A 20,500-nucleotide genomic window follows, 5' to 3' on the forward strand; every position below is an offset into this window, starting at 1 on the left:
AGCCAAGATATCAAAAAGTGCAAATGGGGCTGTATAGGACACATCCTGCACAAACCAGCTGACACCATTGCCAGGCAGGCACTTGACTGGAACCCTCAGGGGAGGAGGAGAGTTGGGAGACTGAAGCAGACTTGGAAAAAAACAGTAGAGAGCGATGCAAAGGACATCAGAACCACCTGGGCCCAACTGAAAGGGGCTGTCCAAAACCAGGTCCGCTGGCGAGGTGTTGTTGTGGCCCTATGCTCTCCAAGGAATAAACTAATGTTCGACAAACTTTCCATGCAACAGTTTTCACCTACTATCAACCTCAATGACACCTTGCCTAACCAATTGTTGTTTGGGCTGACAAAACTTTCAGGTATAAATGTTACTTGATGGAAAGACAAGCATAAAAACATTCTTTCCTAGACATTTTTAACACAAAAATAGACATGAAACTTGTGGTTTATTATCACAAAGTTTATAGTGCTCTTTGATAGAAGGGGATCTAGCAGTGGGATTTGGGGAGGAGCAGAAATAACATGAACATGCACAAATATGCAACATTTACACACAAAGTTTTACACAAGAAAGATATATTACTTTATCCAACACAAAATTTATGTTCTTTACACAACCATTAATGTTCACTTAAGTGGGTGGTAAGCTGGCAGTTCATATTTTACACTAGGATAACATGTCCATTGAGAAATCTGGAAACTATGCCAATAATTTTATTTATTTGAATGAAAGGGATTTTACAGCACAGATGAGTTTCTAAGGTGTTATATTTCCATCATCTGGAGAACTTTGGACAGTACATGAGATGCAAGAACATACCAAAAACATTTATGTATTAATCTTCAGAAAAATGCAAATCGAACCAAGATAAAGACCAGTTTCCTATATTTTCATATTATAGTTGGTAAATATGGGCTCAACATTCATTGCTAGATATCAGCGAGAATCCGAAAATAGTTCCATTGTGTCACCTCCTGGACGGCCAACACGAAAACGGAAAAATAAATGCATGCTGACTGAACCAACCACTATTCCTAGAATCAAGACTCCAAATGCAATAGCAGTTCGTGGCCCTGAAATTTAAGAGTCACAAAATATATGCAAGAAAAAGGTTGTCATAATCTATGTTATCTACATATAACTACAAAAAAAAACCATCTTTGCATATAAAAACAACTATCAGATTTATCTGAAACTAAACTATGGATATTCATATGCTTCAGAATGTGTTGACATTTGAGAAGATATCTTACCTGTATGACTTTGTCTTGGTGACTTATTTAAAAGAATTTACAGCAAACCTATTTCATATGTTAATGTATCATGTAGGTTTACCTGTATCATTTGAACTTCCACCCGCTTTTTGTTGTTTGCAACCTGATGATAAAAGTATTTTTTAATGACTTGGTGCAAAGAAAACTTCAATCCACAGCCATTAACAACTACATAACATGAAGAAAAAATACAAGCTTTGTATGAAAACCCACTCAACATTTACAGTTATTCTAGCCTGGTGATCAACAAGATCTGAGGCCACTATGTGGCCAGTCATGGCCTAATCAAATGAGAAATATTATTCTATAAGACACTAAGAAAGGAATAGTATTTTTCTTGTTCCTAGCTTCAGGTATGAGAAAAAAGTGGAGCAGAGGGTGATACTATGAGATTTCTAATAGAATTTTGTGATAGCTGTAGTACCTTTGCCATTATTTGTGTTGGTAGGTGGTGAAGTTTGTACACTGGTGAGCTTGTAGTTCTGATTATTGGTGACAGGTGTGCTTGCCATTGAGGTACTGTGACTTGAGAGGGTCTTGGATGTTAGAGGAATAGACTTAGTTGCTGGGACAGAGGTTGCACCGGCAAGAGGAACTTGTGAAGTAATAGTGGTTGCTCTGTCTGCTGGCTGTGAGGTGCTTTGATTCAAGAGGACCTTGGATGTTGAAGGACTAGACCGAGCTGCTGGGACAGAGACTGCACCAGACTGTGCTCGGTCCACTACCTTTGCAGAGTCTGAAAGTTAAAAATAGTCTCTTTTTTTCATTTGGATTCAGATACCATATACAAAGAATACTTTAAAAAAGTTCCATGCAGAATTCCTAGGTGGTTACGATGAATAATGACAAATGGCTTAATGCTAACACATGATTATTTTAATTTGATTTTACTGAATTTTAATCTATTACCTTCCTGTAGTTTACAGTTACCCTTCATGATTACCTTGCATTAAGTAAAGATCACATGTTCCACTGACTGTGACATTTGGGTTTAGTTTTGCACTTGTAGAAGACAGATGGCATTCTCCAGCACAGAACTCGAAACTCTGGCAGTTAAGGTCATCAAGACACAAGCCAGCACACTTAGGGGGTGACACATCTTTGAAAATCATATCGTCATGGCCTGGCAACTCCTTGTTGGTCATCTTATCAAAGTCATAGAGGTAGTTTCCTTTAAACAATAATTTTGAATATAAAATAAAAGCACTTACAAATTACTTGAATTAGAGTTTTCAGTTCAAATTAAGCTTTAAAGGCTGGCTTGCAATCAGTTTCAAATGCCTAATAACAAGTGGACAATTGATTCAGAAGTATCTTAAAGACAGGCTGAGAAAATTCATAAAATGAATCATTTTGGCAGGTCCTGGAAGGATGAAGGAGTCAAAATGAAAATCAATGTTGCCAACAATAAGAAAGTTGAGGTCAGATTAATATTGTATTAAAAAAATATTAAGAAATTCTTTAAAACATTTAGTGCTGGTAAGTTTGTTTTTTGCCTGGGAATATAAGCATGAATTGGAGGTGTCTAACAATATGGATCCTTAAATATCTTTGCTGTTAAAAAAAATAATATATTTGCATACATGCTGCATAAACTGTTGGTACATGAAGACAGTTATGATCAGATTAGAAAGCAATTTAAACCAGAAAGAAACAAACTGGAATAGTGGGTACATGTAGAACTTTTCCCCACTGAAGATAGTTCTACATCCATCATATGCACATGTCGGATTAGGCAGTCATTTGTGCTAGGGCAAAAGTCAAAAGATCGACAGGTGTTGTGATAGCCTATGCCCATGAAACACTCTTTGGCACACATTTCTACCGAAGATGCTTTTAGGATGGCATCTGCTGCACTTTCCAGGATCTGGCCTGGGTATTCTGTGAATTCATCTGTGTACAGTCCTGTCACAGATATAATGATTACTCACTGACTGCAAAACTACACAAGAAACATCACTGCAGTCAGCTTAAATGATATGGCAATCAAATTTTTCCTTTAAGTGACTATAGCAATACCATCAAAGCAGCACAAGAATTTCTGCATCTGTTCATTTCTTTAATTAACTCCAATTAGAAGCATTAAATCATCGTTCATCACATTTTAATACCAGAATCTTAAAGGATAGGAAAATTTGCCCCATCACTAAAAACTGATTTGTTTAACTGTGTTGCAGATTGCTTTTTTTAACAATTGTCTATTCAACATAAAAAGCAATTAAAGGAGAAATAAAAAATAAGTTGCACATTCTACACTTTTCATGACCTTGACTCACGTCTGAAGATGTCACAGGAGCTGTAAATGTCCAAATTCCTAGGGTCGTCAGACCAAATGTCATAAAGGTAGCAGTCTCCAACAGTGTAGCAGTAGTCAAAGGCTTCACAATCAAAGAACTGCTCATTGAGACAGGCTGAGGCACAGTCATCCACAGCTATCCCAGACAACACGAGTCTTGAATTGAACAGCATCATGTCGTGTGTGGTAACGGTGAATTTGTTAAAGTCTCCCTCTGAAGATAAAAAGTGTTAAATGTGAATTACCTTTAAGGCTGACATTTTTTCTATGCCTTTAGATCATAATAGTGGCAATGTGACACAATATGGACAGCAACAGAATAGCATTTTTCTATAGATATTTTAGCTTTAACTGTACTGTAGGTTAAAAATTATTTTTCTAAAATAAAAGAAAAAAATACAAATTTTAATTACCTTCAGTATTACTAGGGGGTTTTGAACGTAAAATATCATTTCTTATGCCCGTTGCTGGGTAGATTGCAATCTGATGAAAACAGATAATGATGAATTAATTCTAATACTACTTTTCACCCAGATAAATAATACAAAAATGTCTAAAACAATCAAGTATAGTCATAGTTAAAGGCAAACATTCATACCCGCACTCTTGTGCAAGTTAGCCTCTGTAATTATTAATCACGAATATCAAAATAATAACATCAAACCAATATAAAAAACATTACTGACCTGTGATTCATTGCCAGTAATAGGTATTTGAATGACAAGCAAACCTTTGTAGATCACATCTTTCATGATGTCATAGGCTTTGTCTAAAGGAGGTTCCAAGTATGTAGCATTTGTTAATCCTGTATACAAAATATTCATGCTTTCTAAATAATTTTTTTCACTAATTTAAAAAGGTCTTAAACCCCTTACCAAAATAAACTTTGAGCAGACCAGAATAAATTGTCACAGATAAAACTGAAATTAGTAAGTAGCTAAATACTGACATAGCTTTATCTTTGATAAATCTTTGTCAGTCAGAAATATAATGGTCAAAATATATCAAATGCTCTGCCAAACATAAATGATCTGCGACTAGGTTGGTTGGTTGTGTTTTACACCGTGCCAGCAACTAAGGCTAAATCACAGCGAAAATTGTCAGCAACTATCACAATATATAAAAGTCATAACCCATAGTGCATGTCACATCTGAGTTGAGAGCAGCAAGCACTCATAGACGTCACAATATTACGCCTGAACTGTAGGTCTGATTAAATTGTCATGACTGATAAAAAAGCTGATTGTGGCAGTCTTATGCAACACTATCTGTCATAAGAACTTTAATATGATTGAATTTTGTTTGACTGAAGCTAGAGCTGCTGATGTCTATGATCTATCACTTGCATACACCCTGAGAGACGTCTTGCTGATCTTCCTGCCAGCTCTGCTTTAACTCTTCCTATACAGTTCACACCCATTAATGTTAATGTCTTAAAAGCTATAGCTCAATTGTGTCGATAAACCTGTATTGGATGAGTTAAAGTTGAATCTTCAGCTATTAGAAGGAAACCAGCTGTATGTCATTAGCTACACATTGTTAGAGTATGAACACTGTCTTACTGTCTCCAAACAATACACCTTGTTGAATCCTGTTATATGTTTTTGTGATTCAATAAGTTTATGCTCCTCTGGTAAACAGCATCCCAACAGCAAATGTTAAATAAACTCCCTTTAAATATATAAATAGACTCATCTGGTAATACAAGTCTGCTTCTTTAAGAAACAACAAACTGTACAAACACAACATGAGGATTTTGAGCAAAAGTGCAGGCCTTGAGTTTTGCTTTGAATATAATATGGAGTATTAGGGAGCAAATTTATGGCTCCACCTGTCAGAGTTAAAGGATGCAAATTAGTACTTCTGGATGTCAGAATCTTTTCAAGCCTCAAAACTTACGAGAAAAGTGGCGACAATTTTCTGCCTGTCCAGTGGCATTGCCATCAGGGACACGAAGAGTGCTAAGTAAGCAGTTTCCATCACTGCAATAGTCAAAGCTGTTGCACAAATCATCAAGATCATAGCATGCATTTGCACAGCTGATGACATTCGAGTTTGGCACCAGCTGAGTAGCATGGTATGGTGCAGTAGACCCATCCTCTATAAAATAAACTGAAGACACAAGACACTCAAGTGACAATCAATGCTAACAAAGTATTCAACAAGTGAAATAAGACAAATTTATAATCCTTTTATATAAGTTCAGATAACTTTTTTTGCCTGTAGTATTGCAGAAAGAATAGTATATAGAACAGGTAACTATACTGTACTTTACAGTCTTAAATACCCAGATCACTGATGTTGCTCATGATATTAACAAGAGAGTTTCAATGAGGCTGTCATCAAGAGGGAATAACATCTTATGAAAAGCACAAAGCAGGTTTTTTTTATGCTGATATATTAATTGTGTACTGAGTAGCTGCATGGTGTCGAGTTGAGGAAATTTCTACTGGTTAGTGGGGACCATGTTGGCTGCAAACAACTCATGACAGACTGGCCTCCTCATTCCAGAATCTATGAATTGTTTGCACATATATGATGTGTGCACATTCATGCATACACATATAAACACACACATGCATAAGCACAGACACCTACAGGCCTGACAAGGTTGTGGGGGATGGAGTAGCTGGGCCCGTGGCTGTGAAAGGGACCTGGCCATGATCAATCGAATTGTAAGCATATTATTCTATATACTGGGAAAATAAATTACAATAACAAGGGGCCTGGAGATGTCTGCCCTAGGGCAAGTGCTGGCTCTTGGTGGCCCTGCAACTAATTTTTTACTTACACTGAGGTGGTACATAGTCCAGCAATGTGCCAATAAGAAATGTCTGGCCTGAATTGTATGTAACCTGTAGATCCTGCAGGCGTAGTGGTGTTATTCGGAGTAGGGAGGATAGTTGCAACTGAGCCTGTTCTTTGAAACTCCACTCACCTGTAGCCAGGTATGGGTAATAAGTCTCTGGAATAAATGATTAGTCAAAGGCTAACATGAAGCTCAAAAAAAGTACCTGATCACACATAAAGCACAACATTACTATGCATGACTATGATCCATCATTATTGCATGCTAAGCAAGCTATTAAGACAAATGTTACAGGAAGATAATGTGAGACAATGCTACTGCATACTCTTACATGTGGAAGGGTATTGCTCCTTAGAACGGGAAATCACTATGTAATAATTCAAGGCCCTGCAGATACAAAACTATTTGCAATTAATATGTGAAAATATTTATTATGTTTTCCATGGTGTGTCACTCGCCTTGATACTTTATTAACGATTATTCTTCTAGACATCCATTTGCAAGGAAAGTGATACATCTGATGTTCTGCACCTAAAGATTTGTAAAGCTTGTAAACATTACTCCAGCAATGAAAAATATTGCTCACACAAAGATAAACAAAACAAAGATGTACAAAGGATAAGGTACAAGATCTTACGATTAAAATCAATGACAAAATCAATCCGCTGTTTATCCGAGAAGCAGGGGCTGACATCAAAGTTTTGGTAAGTCAAATGCTGATCATTGAAGTCGAAGAAGTTGTAGATCAGGTAGGTGTTTGCCTGAAAATATATACTGCGTCTAGTCCAAATTTCGCTCTGTTGCATGTCAGTTTGAAAGAAATATTTACGCATCATTTGTTATGCATGTAAGATCCCTGTTCAATGCCTGTTAGTGACATTTGTTCATCCAATCTGTGCATCTGAATCTACTGTACTGATTAAATGAAATCCTGCAAAGAAAAAAATGGATCAGTATTTAATCCATTTCAAAAGAGGATTAATCTTGAGGAGGAAGTATAGCACACCAGAGTCTCTTAATAAGTGAAAAAGAATTGGCCTGCTACCTCAGTATCTGACAGGGTAAGCATCACAGGTGCCTGCATTGTGACATCATTATGGTTGTCGGCAATGTATGACCAGTCACTCTGATTATAAGACAAAGAAAACATTTACTAACACACAAACATAAAATTATAATTACAATGATCTATGATAAAGAGAGTTTTAGGGGAATGAAACTGTCAAGTTAGAAGGCAGGAAAACTAAAGTGTCTGCATGCACCAGCAAAAAAAAAAGCAGCAGGTGATTTTGAATTGCAAAGTATGTTACAGCTATTCCTGTATTGTGCAGTTTTCACACTGGAGTACTACCAAAGCTTAACTAAGAAAAAACTTATCTAAGTTCCACCAATATGGAAATTGTTATAAATATCTGTCATAATAAAGCTAACAAACAGAACATCTCATTTAATGTATAAAATATAGACTAAACTAGATATAGAAGTCATGCTAGAACAGTGGTTCTTAACTGGGGTTCGATCGAACCCTAGGGGTTCGGTGAGTCAGTCTCAGGGGTTCAGCGGAGCCTCCGCCACGGAGATCAAGACACACCCGCAATTCGTGATGACACTAAAGAAGCGTTCAGTGAATGAGCATATGAAACTTGTGTGTTCGGTACCTCAAACAAGGTTAAGAACCACTGTGCTAGAATATAACAGCACTAACTCACAGCTTGGAAGAAATACTGGAAGATTGAGTATTGTGTGTTGCCATCGTTTCCTCCAACTTGGAAATCAGTCCTAGCTGATTCAAATACATCACACAAGATGCCTCTCACAGTTTTCTGCACATATTGTATCAGGAATCAGATAACTGACTATAAAAATCATATACAGAATACAGATGATGGCAGACTTATAAAAGCCTATAGTCTATGCTGTTTGCTAAACTTAATTGGTTATACAATTAGATGGAATCAACCATCAAGTGACAACAAAGAAGGAAGGACAGAAATTATTTAAGAAACGAAAATCTTCTTTCATTTATTTGAAACTGTTGATTTCCTTGCGTGATAGTTTAGAACTGCCTCATCAAAAAGATTAGGTCTCACTGTAAGACTTTCACAATGCCTACTTAGATACACCTGTACTCACCTGACCTGTATATTTATAGGTATTGTCCAGATGAAACAATTGTGAAGGAGATTTCATGCTAACCATGTCTATTCCTACCCCTGACATTGAGACGTTAAGAACCTGAGCATCAAAGTCACCAAAATTTTGTATAGGATGTATAGTGCAGTTGCCTTGGCGAGCGTCAATGTCGAATGCAATGCCTGAAACACAAGTAGATGAAAGCAAACAGAAGTTTTGAAATTACATTTTTATTCACTGAAAGATGTTGAATGAGATGTACTGGTCTCCTTGTGCTCATGACTTATAAAGTTGAGATCCATTCATCATCATTCAAATCATAATTACTCAGTCTTTCTCACATCTCTCTCTCACACACACACACACTCAAATGTGGCAGAGAAAACCAGAGACAAATGGTCAGGCCTGTAAACAGGTGTGTTACATTCAGAGAAAGGTATGTGGGAGACACGATCGATGCGAACCCATGACACCTAGTTCTCACTGTTGTAGTGACAATAGCTTTAGCCAATGTGCCAAACTATTAGCCTATAGTTATATATCCCAATTATCAGGCAAAAAATTTATAGTGATTTGCAGTTGAAGCTTGAAAGAAGTGAAATAGATACATAACACTAAGTAATTTGATCTTTCAATATCAAATGCATTCATAATATGCTGATTTCTCATTCATCAGAACTTTCAAAAGAAACAACAGCATATATGTTCCTTCTAATATATCCATGAGAAATTTAGAATTTGGATAGTTGTGATGTTTCATCTTAAATGACAGACATTTATTTCAAATGTACTGTTTCCTGTTGTTTCAACATTCTCTGCAAGCGAGATATACGTTACCTCTACTAAAATCATGGATGCGGCTGACTGTGTAGGGTGTGTAATAGGGTGGGCCTGGTACTGCACTACGAAAGTCAATGCGCACAAGCTGGCTTTTGAGTCATACCATACCTTGAAAAAATTGCCAGGGCAATAAGAGGTTGAGTTCGAAATTTTTGTAATCAAATAATCATTTACAATGTGTTTATTTTCTGGATCTTAATAATGTTTCTAAATATTTAATATATAAAATGTTTAATAAATAGTTAAGTTCTAGACAGTTTCAGTTGTACCCTTGATTAACTCTTTTGCATAAATCATATTCTACAAAATTATCTTTTTAGCCTCAGTTGAGACTTGCGCAACAACTCACAAATCAAAAGATTTGAAATATTAAAAAAAAAAAGTTCTTGTTGAAGGGAACTGACTAAAAATTCTGAAGCTCAAAACAAGAAAAGGTGCAAAGATTCTGTGCTTCACAATGAGCAGAGAAGTATTAAAAGTAAAATTGTCAATAGGATAGTACTCACATCATAGACATCAACATAAGTTGTTTGGGGATAGACTATTTCCATGCGATATGAGAACTTAGTTGGCAGAATTGGTAGTTGTACAGTATCATATTGACCTTTGACAAAAATGAGCTTTTATCACTTCCATGAATTAAAAAAGATGTATAGCATTAACTTTACTTAAGATATAATAATACCATCATTGTTCATGTGATTTATGTGAAGAAGTGTGATTTGCTTAATGATAGATACTTAAAAAAAATGTCTACAAGCAACTATATAAAGCACTAACTTAAAACTTGTAAAACCTACAAAATGATATGAGCATCTAGAAAATAAAAAATACACATGCAAAATTGCTTACCAAATAATATTTCTGAAGCTATAGCAACATAAGTAATTTCCTGAAAAAAATAAGTGACCCAGTTGAAATATGATCAAGATCATCACATTTGGTCAATGTTTGGTCAAGCTTTATATGACCAAGATCAACAATACAGACATATCAAGCTTTTTATGACCAAGATCATCCATCATTTAATCAATCTTATATATATATCAAAGCTTTACTTTGCTACCCTGTTTTTCTCATTGTTACTTATTTTAAAGAAAAGATTTTGAGTAAAAGACAGAATATATGTTGCTTTATGTCCTATTATCCAATGGTATTCCTTCTTATCCTTGTTAGAAGGCAATCAAACACTATACATGTTTGGACACATTAGCCAAGAAAAGCACTTTGTGAAAATACATGATTTTTTTGTTTAATGTGATAGCTGTGGTAGACAATGTCATGTGAAAGAATTTAAGCAAAGTGGCCATACTTTATATATATTCATATTCTCTTCCTTCTTGCTTGTAATAATAAGTACCATTGTGTATCCTATAGTTACCTCCTTCAGACCAAGCATTCTTCATACGTTGTTTATTATAAAATTTAATGAACATACACTCTGATCATCCTGAGGAATGATGAGAGCAAAATCTGGCGTCCACAGCTTATTTAGCATATTTGAGTAGGCATCTTCAATTGATGGTTCTATGGTATTTAGAGGATTAACAGTCCCTGAAAAATACATAGAACAACCTTTACGTAATCTGATGTTAACAAAATTTGTCAATAAACAGCACTACTGAAGCTGCGGGACGGACTGATTCATTCCCCTCAATCGCCTCCCTTCAGCTCAACCATCTTGCAAATAAAGTGACAATTCTGTTGATGGAACGGTCAAATGTCGACAGCCCTGTCGTTGAAAAGATGTGTGAGCAAGGCAGGCATATGTATTGTTGGTCTTTCCTTATAGCTCTTCTTTAATATCAATGCTTTTTTTTTCTTTTAGATAAAACTATAGAGACTACCTAAGGAGAGAATTATGGCTTGAGGCAGTTAAGAGGACAACTGATCACAATTTATGCCAAAATGTTATAAAAATTACAAGATATGCTGCAAAACAGCAATATTATACACACGACCCATAACTGGCGAAGAGGTACTTTAAAATAACAAAACCCGCATTCATTTATTGTTCATAAATGAACAGGAAAGAAGAGAAACGTCAGTGCAAGTCTGCTTTACTTACGTGAGTACAGGTCACACTGGCTTGGAACGACAGATACTCCTCCATCACTGATATGGCTCCGGCTGAGTCTACAACCCTGCCGGTCGTTGGGGCAGTACTCGAAGCTCTTACACTGGAATTCAGGGTTTTGGACACAAAGGTCGCTGCAGGCGGCGGCGCTGGAGATGTTGGCGAATTGACTGTCGTCATTCTGTTCGATGACCTTGTTCATCAGGCGCGTGAACTGTACTGGGGCGCAACATGGGGCAGGTCGAGTGAGGTTTGAACGAACAGCCACACAGGCACATTTCATCAACAAATTATTATATAAGGACCTCAGTTGTACGCACCCACACTTCTGGTACAGGATGTTATACTTACCTAACGATGGGGTGCGGTCAAGAAGACTGGCCAGGAGGTAGAGATAAGAACCGTCATACTCAATTTGCACGTGTGTCACGCGCAGAGGGCTGACTTGCAATGTCTGCGCCAGCAAGTTCTGCCCTTTCAGTTTCACGATATGCTCCGTGTCGCTGTTGTAGGTACCTGTGTGGGCCACATGGCCAAAGCAGATAACTCATCAACGAGATCATTACAATTTTGCACGTTATTCCTGTAAGCTGATCTTGACACAGAGAGAGGAATTTTCGCCTGTATATAAACACCTCATCCATTATCGGCTGTCTGTATCTTCTCCTTCTATCCACTCCATGCAGATTGCATGCATGTGGTAGAAGGGAGAATAACGTTTCATCTTTGTCTTAAATGAAGATTTGATGCGTTTCTATTCAAAACTTAATTTTTTTTTTGCCGGCGGTAACAAAGATACCTTTCAAATAAATTCAGCTTGAAGAATATAAGCTTGACAAGCATGGCAAATGAATTTCCTGACTAGTATACATCGAAAATTGTTCTTCAAAATCTGATCTAAGCCTAACTCAGTTGTGAAGTCACACAAAAGCGTTTTACTCTCTTTCAAAATTAGCATTTTGTTTATGTCACTGAGTTAAATGTAGGAAAAGATTTATAAATGCAGAGGGAAGAAAACGCAATGGCAAGTACCTGGAAAACGGACTCTAAAGTCAAGCTTGGCAGAAGAATCGAAACAGCTGGTCACATCAAAGACTTCGAATTCTGGTCGATCGGTGTCGAAGTCAAAGATATTAAAGACGATGTCTTTATTCAGCTGAATTTAGGAAATAAAAAAGAAAGAGAAAGAGAAAGAAGGAATGAAGGAATCGCCAGTAGGCATAAAGTTGCTTCTGATATGACATACCAAAAGGATAACTCTAAACCTCCAAGTAAAATACTGTTTACATACCAAACATGCATACATTTTATCTCGTTTTCAGCTGATAATTCTAAAACTAACAAAAAGTAGCATGAGAAGTTGATTAAATTTGCTTATTATTATTTGATAAACTTAAATATATATGGATGCATGACTAAATAAACGAAATCCATAAGATAATTTTGACTTCGATGGATTTTTTTTGAGAGAGAGTTGCTGTTCGTGCTACAGGTGCTTGCACTGCACATCACAGTACCGCTGGTATGGTCAGTTCCACTCTCAAGGGAACGTTCGTTTGAGATGTCTCATAGGAGCCAACGGCCATATCCACCCCGTCATACTGAAACAATCACAGTGTGTTAAATACTCTAAAGTTTTCGTTGAGTGTCTATGCTGTCTGCAAATCTGTAATTTGTTAATGCTACACTAGTCAAAACTCGTTGGTGTTAATCTTATTAATTTAAGTTCGAAATATAATGTACAACAGTCAACCCAGAGCGGTACTTGAATTAAGGATTATAACCTATTTGACCCCAAATCCAGTGTCAGCTCCAAGCACCTTTCACGGTTAACCGTTCTACATACCATTCCGAATTTAAGTAACACTTAGGGTTAACAGTTTTTACACTAAAATTCCGACCCCGAGTTACTGCTTATAATTTGTACTGCTAATCGTTCCGAACAGTACTGTACACACTCACCAGAAAATACGCCTCAACTGTAGCTGTGTAGACGATGCCGTTGTCAAAGTAGTCGAAGTTGGTGCGTCGGGAACTGAACACGTCACACATGATATCCCTGGTCTTGCGCTAGAATCATCAGGGACAAACAAACACACACATTGCTATATTAGCCCAGACATTGTAAGTTACCGACAACACAGCTAAAACATCAGGACTGCACCACCTCATCCACGGATAATGCCCTCCTACAACATGCTATTACATCGATGGCATTCAAATTTCAACAGGAATGTGGGACTTCATCGGCAGGTAAACAAAGCCCCTTTATGAGACGCAGTTAAAATGTTGATGCTCACATTCCATGAAGACTACATGAATGGGAAAAAAATGAAAAATTGTTTTAAGCTAAATGCTGAGTAAATTTAATTTTTATTTATACTGATGTGATGCAAACTCACACAAAAGCCACTTGCCCGACAGCGCATGAAAGAAACAGCTTACTTGTCCTGAGTAAGTGAAGTTAGAGTCAAGGTAAAAGAAAGCTAGAGGGTCTTTCATGCTAAGCGAATAGCTGTCGTTCAACTGGAAAGCTTGAACGTTCAGCCTGGAGTCTGGGAATTCTCATCTAATGCCATCGGTGTACATCGTCCAGAAAATACGTCCGTTTGGTAGCGTGCCCCTGCAAGCAATCAAGAAGTGAATTCTATTAGTTTGGGTTCCACAAGGGATCAATATCTATTCTTTCATATCTAGCAGTGTCTGGAGCTCTATTCATCCCATTCTCTCTCTCTCTCACACACACACACGCGCGCGCGCACACGCATAGAATGTTTTAAGCACGTTTCGATTTATCTTCACACATACCAAAATTGAAGTCGTGCACCTCTGACAACGCGTCCGCATTAGGCATGTGATAGTCGTATCGATACAGCTTGCTCTCATAGTCGTACCATACCTGTGACACAGGTTCTCACATTGTCAGTACGCCTGCAGGTGAAACTGAACTTGCGTGCTTACGGCATGTGAATGAAACTACAGTAGACACGCGTGTGTGCGTGTGTGTATGATAGCAGTCTTGTCGCTTTTTGTTTTTTTTTAAATTATTTTCAGTGTCTGAAGAACAGATTGCTCAAAAGATACTTAAAAGACCATCAATGTGTCTGGGACTTTAAGGCCTTCATATTACGCCGTAAGAACACTCATGATTTTCGATCTATTGCTTTACAAATTTCTAAGAAGTTGTCTTAGATATCAAGTTCAATTGTCATGCTTTTGAATAGAAATAGGGGTTTTCTAACCGGATCCTCCACAAGCCATCGAGACTGAAAAGTGATTAAGAAGAAATTGATTTTAAACATGAATCGCTAGGTGAATAAAAAAGAAATATACACACCTCCGCTGCAGTGACAATCGTGTTTAAACCATCAACTGTTTCTACTCGATAATGGTAGAACTTGCTAGTTATCTGAGGAATATTCTTTAAGCTTTTCCTTCCAGGACACACCACTCCTCTGGGTGTCTGCTCAGAAATGATAAAAATAAAAAAAATAAATAAAATCACAGAACTGTATAAACAAGAAGTATCCATGGTCTGTACAATAAAACTCATTTCTGCTTTCGTTGGTGCAGCAACATTCCCCTGGTCAACCCAGCTGTCGAATGGGTACCTAATTTCTTAGACAGTTAAGAAGAAAAAGAAAGAAAAACACCCTAAATTTATAGAGCTTGGTTACTCAACAAAGTTTGCCTCACAGCGTTTTACAAAAACTATCTGCACTTTTACAAACTGAAAAAGTCTTATGCAACACCTTCGCTATAGACATATGTCAAATAAGGAAAAAAAATTACAAACAAGCCCTTCATAGGCACAGTACCAAAAAAAAATCGTCATATATAAACGCTACTTTGGCACAATAAATACACGATGTAAATGAGTTTTCGTGCTCACGGTCTGATGAGGGCGGCGCGGAAGAAGACAATTTGTTTCTCTAGGCTTGTGCCCATAACCAAACGTGGAGAGGGAGAGAACACGATAAAAGAGAAAAGAGAAAGAACAGAGAGAGATAAAAAAAATCGGAAGAAAAACAAGACAGGATCTGTTAAAATGCGTCGATCACTGTCTTCGCGATGTCTGCCGATGCTCCCTGCATCCATTCCGCTGTATGGAGGAGTGAAAACAACGAAAAAGGATGCAGCGTGTCGTCTGGGTGGATACGACACAGTACATGGAATGGGAAAAGTAAGGCAGCGAGGGACAGACGATGGGCACTGCCCTCCCAAAAAGCTGGCTTGAGATGATAACCGTAAGGTCAAAGGACTATATCTTTAGTGCGTCAGTCAGTTAAAGAAATGCCCTGGCACAGCCAGTGTTTCCGAAATAGCATTGCACCACTGAGTTCAGTGCCTGCAACTGGACTTCAAGCTTCTACTTGTTTTCAAGACTCGTTGCTAATTCATCAGACATTTTTGTATGAACGTCATCTATACCTACCTCAAAGACTGATTGATCGATGTTGTTCTCCGCTTCGTACCCGAAGAATTCATACACGCGACTGAAGGGAGACGGGGAGCCTGAGTCAAGCGCTTGTTGTCCTTTCACCACGTACCTGACGGGTACCTGCGGGTAGCCAGAAGGTGTCTGCCAGTCGTGCACTGTACATAAGAACATCTGGATCTTTGAATGATTTTCAGAACACTTCGTGTGATTAAGCTTACTTAATGCAATTAAATGGGGCTTCCCCATAAACGGTGCAAGGAAACGGATGGAGACAGGCGGGCAGGAAAGAAGATAGGCAGGAAAGCAGATAGAAATACATTTCTATGCAGCTGAAGAGACAGAAACAGAGACAATAAAGGAACTGTGGAAGACCATGTGGAACCCACTGAACAAGACAACAACAGAGAATAAGAGCATAAGAGACAGGCGAGACGGAAGAATAAAGGCAGAGACTATTATCTTCCATCTGTTTGTACAATCATACCTGTGAAATAATAGTCAACAGTGAAATTCATTGTCGGCGTAGACACACATGCATGCCATCGGTCACACTCCATGCCTCTTACTGTCTCCTTCCCAGCATACACCTGTAGAATATATTTAGAACGTGAACAACGATGGATGTGAGCATGATGTTTTGTCTATCCTGTGCTGTCAGAAGGCTTTGAGTTTCGTCGATGTCTCTTTACAAGAAATTCCCATATTGTGCTTAAGATGCTTCAGGCGACTGGAATAGTGACATACTTGTCCAATGTACTTGCTGTTCGCGTAGGATCCTTGGTGAAACAAATTCAATGCAACTACATAGCTAGAGAATACTTGCAAATTTTTTATATTCCTCCTATTCTCTGCATGCTTCACATTTTAAAACTCTATGACAAACGATTTAAAAGAGCTTTATGAAGAAGATTTATTATCTTTATTATTTATAAAGATCTTTTTGAAAGTCAAAACACTTCTGACATCGCGCTAAGACAGCACAACGTTTTTATCTGGGGACCAAAAGGAAGAAAGCCAAGAATACCTTCATGTCTGATGGTTCTGAAATAAGGAGTACCTACCTTTACAATTAATGGCCCAAAGAATAACGATGTGGCTCCCGTCGGCAGATAAGCCATGCCATCCGAAATTTGTTCGCCGACGATGAATAAATAGGGCTCAGCACTGATGTTATGTACTGTACAGTTTGTGCCTGACACCAGAGACACACATCTTTTCTACAGTGCACATATAACACACAGGACACATGTAACACCAGAAAAACGAAGGCACGCACACGCACTCACTGATGAGGGAAGCCAGAGAACATAGGAAAGGAAGTAATCTGTCAAGAATCTTTAAGACCTCAAATTAAAAGCTAGTACTCCTATATAGATCATCAGATCAAGTAACTCATCCAACATGCAGACGACGATGTTTCAGACCTTGAGACGTGGTTCCAACAACTTTCTGTTAAGCTACATACCCAGGGCCGAAACGACAACCAGCGCAGGCCACAAAAAAATACAGTATATAAGGTAAAATTACTTTAATTAGTCCAATAACCTTTCATTTGTTGTGCAGCGAAGTGTTAATGACCGCACTTTTATTAGAGCCAGTTCTCTTTCCCGAAAGCGGTGCCCATTTTTTCACCCTCGCTGATTTTCTTCCCACTACACTTTTATGGGATCCCCTTTCAACAGCTGGTCGAGTAGAAGTAGCACCCTGCGCCTCACGTGTATCTGACTGGAGCGGTTTTCATGCCGCGAAGGTAAGTCGTCGTCTCGGGTAAACCAAGGACAAGTGTCTTAATTGTCACCGTAGTTATAAAGTGGTGGATGCTGCTTTACCCCTGGGACCGTACTTCTAAACTTATAAGTTATAACTCAGGGACAAAGATTCCCTGGGAAAAAGTAACATAAAGTAACGCTGGGTCTAGACAGTGCGGAGACAAGAAGGCTTTTCCCCCTTGCTACCCCCAATTAGCCCACGGGTAATGACTTACCCTCACTTCATTAATATGGCCCCAAGCCTCTGCCTTCGAACACTGGCTATCTTCTTCCTCTCACTATCAATAGTACAAAACGTTACGAGTCCGTTAGGGTAACTATTACACCGAATGGTCCACAGAGCGGTTGACGACAAAACTTCCCCTAGCGTACAGAACTGATTATAATTATAATTGTTAATTACTTATGTATTACACACACTTTATCTTGATTCGGCTATCAAGCACATCGTCCTACCTGTCACGACAAACGTCTCCTGGGTATCGTACGAAAAGATGGTTTTGGTCTCCACACCGTTGCTAAGAATGCGGAGGGCAGCCAGGTTGTAGCTATACACCACTGTCTCCTCGACCAGCTCCGACTTGTTGCTCCCATCCACTTTAATCTCCACCCACACGTGGAAATTGTCTGCTAAGCTGGGCAAGCTGGGTAGACTGTCTGTCAAGGATAAACAAATAGGGTTAGCACGGTACACAGGGAAGCTAACCTTTGTTCATATAAACTGGTTTCATGTGGCAAATCAAAATGAATGCACGAAAAACGCGTGCTTTTTATTTGAGTAAATGTACGTTTAAGATGAGTAATTTGACACACAATATATTTACTTCTAGTGTGTTCTACCTCACGGGAAAAAATGTTTAAGAAAACGACCTTTTGAAGATTTTTGTGTTCAGTTTTCTTGACTGTACACGTTCTTTTGGCGAAGCTCTTTTCTGATTGCTACCTACCTAAATGTACACATCTTCAGAAAATGTTAAATGTTTTGTGGGCTAATTGAGTAGAAAGTTTTCTAGAGACAATGATATCTGCATTTACCAAGACCAGTTCTGGCAGCATAGTCTCTGACGCAAACGCTTTAGTTGTTAAGGACTCACTGATCGACTTAACTTTTCTTACCGACCACACCACTCCCTAGCTGGACGGGCCTTTTCGATGGTACTTTATATAGATTTCTTTTAATATTATTTAATGGTGACACCGCACAAATTATTAAATTAGAGCTACTTTTCTTCCACCCTTGCACTCCCGGCCTCTTCTTCTTGAACGTTTTCTCATTATGATCCTTACCGCAAAAATTCCTAAATTATGAAAGTAAAATAATGTAATTTTGGTATAGCGCAAATTGATTGTTGTATACATCTAGGCAGCAATATCGAAATAGTAGTAGTTAATAATAATAATAATAATAATAATAATAATAATAATAATAATAATAATAATAATAATAATAATGATAATAATAATAAAAAAATAAAAAGATGCTGATGATAATGTAGAAATGACGGTGGTGTCTCTTACGGGGTACACTTTTATTTCGGGATGCTATGACACATTTTACACACTGGGATTAGAATTAGGGTTCAGTTGTTGTGTTAGGGTTTTTTTCCCTGATTTCAAGGTGCATGTGACGGCATCCTTAACAACCTCTATCAATGCGTAATGGTCCCTCCCAAAGTTGTTTCGCTTACTGAAATATTCTGTGGTGTTGGGCGGCTGGCATGGGACGTCCGCAGATTTTACAGATGAGCTCGAGTGCACGAACAGCATGACAACAACCTGCAAAGTTAGACAACAGCAAGTGTCATCAGTTCATGGTTCACACGTGATTCTACCCCATCTCTACCCTTCCCTCCGCCCCGCCACACACACACACGCACACCTTCTGGTCCTGCCGCCATGTGATGTTCATGCATGCAGGCTATAGTTGGGCTTCTGACAGATGTACGCTGAATCCCGTGAAGTAAACTGTTTTATTATCAATGTTGATGTTACTCTTATTATGCAACGATTGTATTTCTGTACAGGAAGATGAAGACGAGTTATCCCCTATCCACCTCCCCATACTTGATCACAATGTTTTGATGGCGTCTTTTTTGCAGATTCTCCATTCATTCAATACAGATACGGTCGACTCACTTTCCCATCCAGGTAATTTCTTCTGATAAATCCTTGGCTCGCTATTTTAACTGCACAACGACATATAAGAATCCCGGATTTACAAGCAAATTCGAAAAGTATTTCACTACAATACATTTTCCACTGATTCAGAAACCTCAACATGATGTGAACTAAACTCACCATATATCCACGAAGCCCGCCCATCCTGTCTTCCACTCAAACTCGTCTATTCATCGAGAAAAATGAACCTTAAAAATAATTGCTATAACACGATGGAAGTTAAAGCCATCTACGCTGGTGTTACACAGAGCTATGGCTTCTTGTCAAGTCTGTATGATAACAGTTATCAGGCGCGTGTAAGCCAATGACTGGTCTGACAGCGGCAGAGATAAAAGACAAAAGGTGATAAAACGGAGTCCATGTGCTTATAGTGGTGTCGGAACTATTTATACATCTCACCGATTAAAAAAATTGCATTAACTACACGTCTCCATTCGATAGAAGCGTTCTCACTGAATCAACACCATCTACCAGGCTTTCATAGATTAAGACTTAGATGAGTGTATATGAGGAAGAGCCGATGGCAGTTACGATCAAACTGTAAAATCTGGCGTGTCCTGACGGGCCTTCCTAACCAGAGGGGAAGCGGATAGCCGAGTGGTTAGAGCGCTGGCGTCCGAACTGACAGCGAGCTGGTTCATTTCCCGATTAGCGCAGCAAACTTCCTCCAGTCGACGCAGCTC

General features: G+C 38.3%; 2 protein-coding genes across 2 annotated transcripts; both read right to left on the bottom strand.

Moving 5' to 3' along the window:
- Window positions 1–444: 444 nt before the first annotated feature.
- LOC112573701 lies at window positions 445–13,481 on the bottom strand. Its single transcript, XM_025254280.1, has 20 exons — window positions 13,392–13,481; window positions 12,947–13,030; window positions 12,462–12,585; window positions 11,421–11,945; window positions 10,791–10,906; window positions 10,205–10,244; window positions 8,513–8,694; window positions 8,089–8,202; window positions 7,425–7,505; window positions 7,017–7,140; window positions 6,362–6,535; window positions 5,470–5,682; window positions 4,257–4,375; window positions 3,984–4,053; window positions 3,551–3,784; window positions 2,934–3,179; window positions 2,218–2,445; window positions 1,699–2,010; window positions 1,336–1,377; window positions 445–1,073 (listed from the first exon to the last, which is right to left on the bottom strand). The coding sequence occupies exons 1-20, from the start codon at window positions 13,479–13,481 to the stop codon at window positions 937–939; spliced, it is 3,255 nt and encodes a 1,084-aa protein (XP_025110065.1). The 3' UTR covers window positions 445–936.
- Window positions 13,392–20,495, bottom strand: LOC112573366. The gene is made up of 10 exons (XM_025253663.1): window positions 19,938–20,495; window positions 19,328–19,415; window positions 18,096–18,296; window positions 16,932–17,062; window positions 16,355–16,457; window positions 15,865–16,025; window positions 14,767–14,892; window positions 14,238–14,328; window positions 13,875–14,052; window positions 13,392–13,499 (listed from the first exon to the last, which is right to left on the bottom strand). The coding sequence occupies exons 1-9, from the start codon at window positions 19,959–19,961 to the stop codon at window positions 13,973–13,975; spliced, it is 1,005 nt and encodes a 334-aa protein (XP_025109448.1). The 5' UTR covers window positions 19,962–20,495; the 3' UTR covers window positions 13,392–13,499; window positions 13,875–13,972.
- Between the last annotated feature and the right edge of the window lie 5 nt (window positions 20,496–20,500).

Source organism: Pomacea canaliculata, linkage group LG10 (assembly GCF_003073045.1).
Source record: "Pomacea canaliculata isolate SZHN2017 linkage group LG10, ASM307304v1, whole genome shotgun sequence".
NCBI lineage: Eukaryota > Metazoa > Mollusca > Gastropoda > Architaenioglossa > Ampullariidae > Pomacea > Pomacea canaliculata.

Coding starts and splice junctions, on each gene's coding strand:
- LOC112573701 (XM_025254280.1), bottom strand. CDS start 13,481: ATGTGTGACGTGTTCAGTTCCCGACGCACCAACTTCGACTACTTTGAC. Junction 8,203..8,512: donor CCTATAAATATACAGGTCAG/GTGAGTACAGGT, acceptor CAATATGTGCAG/AAAACTGTGAGAGGCATCTT. Junction 6,536..7,016: donor TTTTGTCATTGATTTTAATC/GTAAGATCTTGT, acceptor CATTTATTCCAG/AGACTTATTACCCATACCTG.
- LOC112573366 (XM_025253663.1), bottom strand. CDS start 19,961: ATGGGCGGGCTTCGTGGATATATG. Junction 16,458..16,931: donor TTGGGCCATTAATTGTAAAG/GTAGGTACTCCT, acceptor TATATTCTACAG/GTGTATGCTGGGAAGGAGAC. Junction 16,026..16,354: donor TGTTGACTATTATTTCACAG/GTATGATTGTAC, acceptor TCTTATGTACAG/TGCACGACTGGCAGACACCT.